This window comes from Crocuta crocuta, unplaced genomic scaffold (assembly GCF_008692635.1).
Source record: "Crocuta crocuta isolate KB4526 unplaced genomic scaffold, BGI_CrCroc_1.0 scaffold299, whole genome shotgun sequence".
NCBI lineage: Eukaryota > Metazoa > Chordata > Mammalia > Carnivora > Hyaenidae > Crocuta > Crocuta crocuta.
In genome coordinates this window covers 7,074,928-7,084,113 of record NW_027532747.1, presented here as the reverse complement: position 1 = coordinate 7,084,113, position 9,186 = coordinate 7,074,928, and the positions used below count along the sequence as shown (strand labels likewise).

Sequence of the window (9,186 nt, the reverse complement as noted above, 5' to 3'; positions counted from 1 at the left end):
GGGGGGGGTGTGCCCAGGCAGGTTAAACAGGGGACGGATCTGTCAAGGTTCTCTCTCTGACCCGGCTCCTGACCTTGACAGCCCTGCCTCTCCGGAGACCTCCAGGGACGTGTTCCCGCCGCGCTGACCGTTTCGTCAGGCAGGGAGCACGGGCCGGGGCGTCCCCGCAGCCGCTAAATCACCCGGCAAGTCCCTCCTGGAGGCGCCAGATGTTTCTGTTTTCTGGCCAAGAGCTCTGTGGACAGTTATCCCAGGTGGGGGAGAGACACAGCCAGAGACAGCCAGGCAGAGACACAGAGAAGAGACAGAGACAGACAGACAGGCAGAGAGAGCGATACTGAGACACAGAGACAGAGACAGAAATACAGACAGAAACAGAGAGATGGAGAGAGATGAGAAAGAGACAGAGAGACACACACAGAGACAGAAAGACAGGCAGAGAAAGAGAGGTGAGAGAAATACAGAAACAGATGGAGAGAGAGACAGTGACAAGAGACAGAGAGAGACGGGTAGGTAGAGAGAGAGAGATACAGATAGAAACAGAGAGGTGGAGAGATACACAAGAGATACAGAGGCAGAGAGACAGGCACTCAGAGAGAGGAGAAAGAGAGAAAAAATACAGAAACAGGTGGAGAGATGGACAAGAGAGACAGAGAGAGAGACAAGTAGGTAGAGAGGAGAGAGACATATGGACAGAAACAGAGATGGAGAGAAAGACAGAAAGACAGGAGGTAAACAGGGAGAGATGAGGGCACTTGTAGACGCTAAAATCCTAACAACGGCAGTCGAATAGTCCAAGGAACCCACCCCCCCAGCCTGAAGCACCCATCCAGATGGGTGGCCAGGTTGCAAAGCAGACCCGTGGGATCAGCCCCACCAGCGGTGAGCGGCCAGCCGGACTCTCGGTGAGCAGAGGCTTGTTCTGGGCGGGACTCTAGAAGCAGAGGCCCCCAGCAGAGGCCCGGCAAGGACTCAGCGTCTATCAGCCAGGGACCCCGGCAATGAAGTGGGAGCTTGTGTTGCTAGAACACAGAGAATGAGCCCCAATGCACTTGCTCTGGGAGCCGTCTGGGGGCTGGGCTGCCGGCTCACTGTGGGACCTGCTAAGAACCCAAAACTATTTTTACGGTCATGGGTCCACCTTTCGAGAGAGTCCATGACATGGTTCCTCACGGCCCCCCGGAGCAGCTGGCTAATGGGCACCTCCCATTCCGCCTTTGGGAGGGGGAAGACGGCAGGAGTTAAGGGGTGCAATGAGATTCCAGCTACATTAGACCTGAAAACTGGAGGGGCTCTTGACTTCACGCCTGTGGCCAGAACCGGATCTGGAGAGAGCCACACTGGCCAGGCCGTGGGCTGGTGGGGCTGGGACCCAGGCTGCGTCCTCACGTTAGCCGCAATGCTGGCTCACAGGCGCCACGTCTAACGTGGACTCTGGAGAAGGGTTTCTCGACATCGACACCACTGCATCTGGGCCGGGTCACCGCGCCCTCTCCGTGGACATCTGGCAATACCTGGTGACATTTTTGGCTGTCATACCTGAGGGTTGCTACTGGCACCCAGGAGGTAGAGACCACGACTGCGGTGCCCAAGACTGCAAATGTCGGACCCAAATGTCAGCAGTGTTGAGGTGGAGCGGCCCTGCTCTGGGAAGGGGGGAGACAGGGCCAACCTGCACACGGCAGACGTATGCCACGTGGAGAGGTACACGGGGGTCCCAAGTGCAATGACCTCAAGATGGGCTGGTTCAGCTCAATGTGGTTTATACAGCAGCCCCTCCTCGCCCACGGTTTCACCTCCCCGGGTCTGTTATCCACCATCAACCACGCCCCGAAGCAGATGATCCTCCTTCTGACGAGTGGTCAGAGAGTCAACGGTGGCCTCGCTCTATGTCACAGAGCCCACGTGACTCACCTCGCTTTACCCCATCACGTGGGCTTTTGATCCCCTCACGTTGTCGCAAGAAGATGGAGTACAGTGTTTTGAGAGAGACCATATTCATACAGCTTTTATTCCAGTGAATCGTTTTAATTCTTCTAATTTATTATTAGTGATTGTTGTTAATCTCTTAATGTGCCTAATTTAATTTTTTTTCAATGTTTATTCATTTTTGAGAGACAGAGAGAGAGTACAAGTAGGGGAAGGGCAGAGAGAGAGGGAGACACAGAATCCGAAGCAGGCTCCAGGCTCTGAGCTGTCAACACAGAGCCCGACATGGGGCTTGAACTTAAAACCGTGAGATCGTGACCTGAGCTGAAGTCGGCTGCTCAGCCGACTGAGCTGCCCAGGAGCCCCTTAATGTGCCTAATTTATAAGTTGAACTTAATCACAGGGACGTATGTAGAGTGAAAAACAGTATATATGGGGCTCGCAGTTTCAGGCATCCACTGAGGGTCAGAATGTATCCCCCACAGATAAGAGGGAATGACTATACTAATGAGAAGGTTCTAGAAGCCGGCAGTTGTAGTTTTAGCCACCGGAGGATAAGGGAACTCAGTTGGTAAGATGCCTTTCTCCTCAATCTTCCTGATTCTTGGCTATCCTTCATGTTAATATAATGGCTGGAGAGCTCAAGTTTAATGATCTGGTACCAGTCTTTACCCTTAAGAGACTTACAGAAAACACTGGACATTTGTTTATTTACTTATTAAAGTATATTTACTTTAATTTTTTTTTTAATGTTTTATTTCTGAGAGAGACACAGCATGAGCAGAGGGTCAGAGAGAGAGGGAGACAGAATCCGAAGCAGGCTGTCAGCACAGAGCCTGACGCGGGGCTCGAACCCACAAACGGTGAGATCATGACCTGAGCCGAAGTTGGACGCTTAACCGACTGAGCCACCCAGGTGCCCCTAAAGTATATTTACTTTAAAAAAAAAAAAAAACAACCAAGGAGGATACTGCTTAGTTACACATGATTGTATCACTCCCGGTCACTGAGAAAGGAATGTCCCTTTACCTAAGTTTCTGGTCACAAGATCACACGTGGCCAGGTGTGTGTCCTACACACAGCTCTGTACTGAAAAGAGCCCTGAAGGCAGTGTCTGACTTTGCCTTTTATTTCGCCCTGATCCTTCCGTGACATACGTACCAGATTCCGCCCAGACAGGACTTCTAACAAAGCCATTAGGATCTTGCCATCTTGTATATCAACGAATAAATCTTTAACTTCTAGGGGTGGGTCGCACTGTGAAGAAGGGGGTGGGGAGAAGCTGGTTAGTGACCCATAGAATCCCTCAAACTGTTCCCGAGCTTCAATTCTCCTCTCCACCCCCAAAAGGGAAGACTTCCGGACCTCCCGATCTGTCTGCAGGCAGCCCCTGGGGGCGAGAGGGTGCCGGATAGTCAAGGAGGAGCAGACTCAGCACCAGAGCGCCGCTCAAACAAGTGACCCTGGATGGCCTGGGGACCCGGAGATCTGAGACCCCCAAATGACATTATAGCCACGCTCCTCTTTAAGGGGAGAAATGACGGGCTTGTGTTGATGACAGCCCTCCATAGAATAAAATAATGCCAGTAGGACTCATATGAAATTACCCAGCGCAACCCCTTCCCTTTAGATGTGGGGAAACTGAGGCTCAGAGAGGCTAGGTGACACGCTCAGTAATTTGGTCAAATCGGCTCTTTGTACGGTTAGTCCTGTTTCTTCATCAGGACTCACTGGCTGCCCACAGGTGTTGCCGGGATCCACACCACGATGGCATGACCCTGGGTCAGAGACCCTCTGGGCCTCAGGACACACAGCAGCGACCCCCCCCCCATCTCCAATACTGCTTTGTGTCTGTATGCACACGTTCCTGAGGCGCCAGCTGATTCAGTGCAACTCCGGAGGTGGTGGGGTGCTTGGCAGAGGAAGCCAGGAAGGCAGCTAGTGTGGGTGACTTGGCCGGGGGTGGGGGGGGGTCAGGAGAGGGGGAGAACCCTTGCGTCCCCACCAAGTGTGCAGGCCTGTTTGGAACTCACAGGTTGGGAGGCTGATTTAATCCGTACATGTTCACGCGTTCGTGTTTACTTACATGTTTAGCTACAAACATAATACACGATTATTGCTACAAATCAAACTAATTAAAATAGTATTAAAAAGTTAATCAGCATTCTTTTTTTTTATTTTAGAGAGGGGTGGGGGGAGAGGGCCGGAGGGAGAGAGAAAGAGACAGAGAGAGAGAGAGAGAGAGAGAGAGAATCCTAAGCAGGCTCTACACTCAGCCTGGAACCAGACTTGGGGCTCAATCCAATGACTCTGGTATCATGACCTGAGCCAAAATCAAGAGTGGGACGCTCAACTGACTGAGCCACCCAGGCGCCCCTTAAAAACTGAATCAGCATTCTAAATGCCACTCTGATCCTCCATAAAATCCGGGCTTCTTAAGGACACCAATGCACTTTCTACCTGTTTCGCTAAGAAGCAAAGGAGTTAGACATACCCGAGTTCAAGTCCAGGTTCTATACCCTCAACAGAGATTTGGATATTTTCCTTACCCTCCCCGGGCCCCAGAGTCCTGCCCTGCAAGGTCTCGGAGCACAGGGGCCAACCTGAAGTGAGATCCTGCAGGGAGAGTCCCTGGCATTGCACCTGCCTTCCTAGGTGAATGGGTCAGTAAAACCAGCTTATTAAGTGGCTCCTTTCCCGCGGAGTCTCGGGGTCCTCTCTGTAGTAAGGCCTTTCATCCAGGGGTTACGGTTCATGGCTGCACATGAGAAAACGGAGATGTCCGTGGCTGGTACCCCTCCGCGGGGAACGGCCCTGAATTACCCTCTCTCCACCCCCCTGGCTTCTCTTTCTGGGTTTACCGGGTCACTTGGGCCACCTCACCTCCGGCTCACCAAGTTCTTGCCTCTCGCCGGGGGCAAAGGCAACTCTGCTCCCATGAGCTGGAGTGTGAAGGGGGGCCTGGGTGGGACATGGCGGAGAGGCCCACTGTCTGGGTGACTGGCACCACGCTGTGCCCACCGGGAGTCTGGCTGGACACGTGGCCTGGGGCTCCTGGCGTCGAACTTGGCGGTCAGACACTCCAGCACCAGGGTTTGCAAATGTGTTTCCCGGAACTGTAGACTTCACTGGAGCAGGTTCAGGGTCCCCCGTGGGGACCGAGGGGTGCTGAGAAAGAGTCTGATCCACTCCACCCCCTCCGATCAGAGAGGATCCGTTCTTACTGGCCTTTCTTTATGGTTCCGGGGAACACTTTGCTTGAAGAAAGGTTTCTGTTGACTGAACCAGCTTGATAATACCCACTTTAACGCAGTATGATTAGAACTTACTGTACAGAATCTCAGGGAATGGGGGTCCTGGAAATGTGGAGTTTTTAATAAGCCAGTATGATTCTCTGTTTCCCTTTTTGTAGCGGGGCTTTCGGCTGCATAAGAACAGCTGAGCAGGGGCCTCTCTCTGATCCTGGGTGCAGAGAATGGGGTTCTCACATAGGAGACGGGATTGGGGTGGGGGTGGCTGGCAGCTGTAACCAGCCAGAGACCCAGGGGTGAGGAAGTCTTAGAAACACGGGGGACCTGTGGTCTGGGCACCTTTTGCCCTCTGGGAAAGGCCTCCTTCCCATGACAGCTTTGGAGAATTCCTGTTTTTTTATTTTTTTATTAAGGAAGGTGGCATTTCCTTCCCCCTTATACGAGTCCCCTGACCCCCCAGTTCATCCACATACAGGGCGATTCCTCCCACAGGTGCACAGAAAAGGGATTTGCTTCAAGGGCAACAGCGACTTTGAACCAAAGGCACATTATTTTCTCTGCAAACTCCCACAGATCCTTGGGCACATTCCACACGGAACATGACGGCATCGGGTTACGGAGACTCTTACGGAAATGTTATTCCTGCTAATGCGAGGCAGAAAACGTGACGGCCGAACAGAACACCCCCTGATGGATGGGCTAACAAAATTTCCAGTTACCAGCCCTGGCCGGGGCCAAGCCTCGCTTGTGAGTTGAACCTGGAGAGTGATTTCCACTGACGGCGTCTGTAAGAGCCTCGGCAGCGGCAAACGGGGCCCTTGGCCGGAGTCCGTCCGTCTGTCCTGCGAGGCGGCAGAAGGAGAAATTGAATCCGCTCCAGCGAAAACACCGCTCGGGCCCCAGACGTTCTGCGGGCTTCATGAGATCGGTATGGCCGAGTAAACAGCACCCCCAGGGCTTCGTGATCTAACTCCTTCGGTCAATTAAGGAATTTTTCCAGAAGCCTGAGACTCAGTAAATATTTCTGACAGCCTTCAAATTGCAGTTAAGTCCAAGTCCCTGAGGGGTTCCTGGGTTTCCTTTACATGAAAGGTTGGTCTTGAAAGTTTCAAGGTTGGTAACATGGCTGTTAATTTTGCCCTTTTTTTTAGGCATCGGTTTCAGGCGCTGTCTGATTTATCCTCAGAGCGGGGCTACCCTCCTGCCCCCCAAAAGGGACAGAAGTGTGCGTGGCCATGGAGGAAACTCTGATAGAAGGATGCTAACGGAGGCTCGCAGAGGGTGGTGAGTGAGTGCATGGGTATTTGCGGCATTAGCCTCCGTCCTTCTCTATATTTGTTTTTCAATTAAAAAAAAGAAAAGTAATATGCCATAGCCACTCTCCATCCACCCGGAGGAATTTCCAGCTACCCTGACACACATCAGACATTAATTTAGGAGCTCAGCAAACTCAGATTGGGGGAACGGTTTTCCTTTCTTCCCCCCCCCCAAAAATAACACTTCGCTTTATGAGCACTGCCGAAAATGCACCAACAGTCAAAACAACTGGCAAATGATTTACGATGCTTCATCCCAAGGAGTTCGGGAGCCCTCCTGGGTCAAGGGAAACCCACCGTGCCGGTGCGAGATAGAGGTGTGGGTGGGCAAGGGCTGCTCGGGAAATATCATGAGTGTAGAGGTGAACTACACAAATCAGAGTTTTGGTCAAGCGCTGTGCTTCCGAAAAACCACAATTCTCTTCTTGGGGATCGAATCATTTCAGCGACTTCCTCCATGAACCTTTCTTTTGAGTCAGCTCCACGGGCAGTCAGTACTTGCTGCCGTAACTTATAGGTGGAGAGAGGAAAATCCACACACCTAACCTCGCTGAGAACATGACCAGCTTTACAAGGAGATGAGGCGACCGGGCTGCGTCTACTTGGAGAATCAGATCGTGGAATTTAAGAAGAAATGACAGGAGTGAAATGAATCTTGATAAATCAGAGGGTCTTATAAAGAGAAAAAGAAGCTCTCTGCCCCCAGCCCGGGGCAAGTTACAAGGTTCCCTGCCTTGGGGGCAAACTGGTGTGCGCGGAGAGCTCTGATTTTCTGCTCGATCCTGAGCTGTTTATCCACTTTACAACCCACCCCTCTGCTGGTGCTCATCTTTTTGTCTCCTCAGGAGCCCCTTTTGTTTTACGGTGCATGTAGCTGAGAAGCTTGCAGACCAAATGTGATTGCAAACTGCCTGGCCAGACCATGTCCGCAAGAAAGGAAAGCGGGGAAAGGAGTGGAATGCCATGCCCCTGGAAGAGCTTCCTTCTGGGTTGCTAGGAAAACCATTTTGGTCTCAGAGCCTCTTTTCCTCACTGCTCACAGGAGGGGTGACGAGGGTTGTCATGGGGATTGAAGGAAATCAATTTGTGTGTGGTGCACTAAGCAGGCTGCCTGACGCGCCAAACAGGGCAGGTAATGTTATTGATCAATAGCAACATTTTGTAATTAGCAAGGGAATCTGGCTTTGTTAAAAGGTGTTGAGTTCTTGCATAAGCCAATTCAGGTTCCTACAAATGTATTTTGCTGAGAGTCCCCCACCATCCTCCCTGTATGGGAAGCCCACCCCCGTCCCCACCCCAGTCCCTGTGTCCAGGTTAGCATCTGGAGCGTTCAACAAAAAATGTCTTCTAACATTTGCTCATTGATTCCTACTTAAAGATAGACCCTCTCCTTCTCCAAATGGACTGGTAACCCCATGATGGCAAAACCATGTTCCCAGCATCAGTGCTCGACACTTGCTCGTGAAATGTACTCACTAGATGTTTAAATGAATGGGTGAAAGAAGTAACAGCAAAACATACACAGCGACCATTTCCGCCTCCCTGCACCACTGGGCTGCATGCTCAGTCACGGATGAAATCTCGTAACAAAAACCCAAGTGCCCCGCTTACCTTCTCTAGATGCAGATTTACCCATCGAGTAAAGGTTCTCTTCTGCACATTTTCCCTCTCAACTGAAAACAAAGAAAAGCCATTAGCTGGGCGTACAGAAGTACGTGCAAAATGCTGCCCCCCTTTTCCCTAGGGGGATTCCAGGTGGATGGCAGACATCCCCCTGGAGGGTCCCCTGTAGAAATGAAACCCTGCTCAGAAGGGGGTCGGCAAGGGCTTGCGTGGCACCTAGAATCCATTTTCCCTGGCCCAACCCCACAGCATCCGAACTGGAACAAATAACCATGAATTAACTCAGGGGCGCCTGGGCGGCTTAGTCGGTTAAGCGTCCGACTTCAGCCCAGGTCACAATCTCACAGGTCATGAGTTCGAGCCCTGCCTTGCGCTCTGTGCGGACAGCTGAGAGCCTGGAACCTGCTTCGGATTCTGTGTCAGCCTCTCTCTCTGAGCCTTCCCCGCTCATACTCTGTCTGTTTCTTTCTCTCTCAAAAATAAACATTAAAAAACTATTTTAAATAGTCATGAATTCAGACAGACAATAAAATTTTCTTTCAGACACAGAACAAAACTGGGGCACCTGCCCCACGTCACACAGTTAGTAAAGTTATTCCCATTTTACAGATTAAGAGATGGAGGATCAAATAGCTTATGTGCAGCAAAGTTAGGACCTGGAGCTGGACCCTGTGTGTTTCTCACTCACTCCTGGGCTCTGTGGCATTAGCTGGCTTGGTGGCCTAGGACCCGGGCCATGGGTAATGGGGCTAGCGCCTAGGTCTGGGTGCTTGGTGGAACCGGAAGCAGCCTCCCCAGCCCCGGCTGCTACGTCCTTCAGGAAGCTTCCTTGAAATCCTACGTTTTCGAAGAACGTATCGCATAAGCGTAAAACCATTTTGGCACATTTCTTTGGCAATAAGAAAATGGGAGGCAATTTATCTCCTAAGGGAGAAAAAGAGCTACGGTTTTCTGTAATGACTACAGTTCTTTTTTCCTCTCAGCCTCATTATTAGGTAGATAGTGGTGCCCATAAATCAAATTTTAATATTGTGGCTTTCAATCATTTTAATTGAAGAGCTGGCAGA

At 51.3% G+C, this 9,186-nt stretch overlaps 1 protein-coding gene across 1 annotated transcript in view; it reads right to left on the bottom strand.

Moving 5' to 3' along the window:
- The window catches only part of CLMN (calmin), a 35,091-nt gene extending 26,109 nt beyond the window's left edge, over window positions 1-8,982 (bottom strand). The window contains exons 1-3 of the mRNA XM_077780833.1: window positions 8,961-8,982; window positions 8,108-8,169; window positions 3,091-3,186 (exon numbers count right to left, since the gene is read on the bottom strand). Coding sequence (XP_077636959.1) covers window positions 3,091-3,186; window positions 8,108-8,169; window positions 8,961-8,982 — 180 coding nt within the window. The remainder of the gene's footprint in view (window positions 1-3,090; window positions 3,187-8,107; window positions 8,170-8,960) is intronic.
- Window positions 8,983-9,186: the final 204 nt, after the last annotated feature.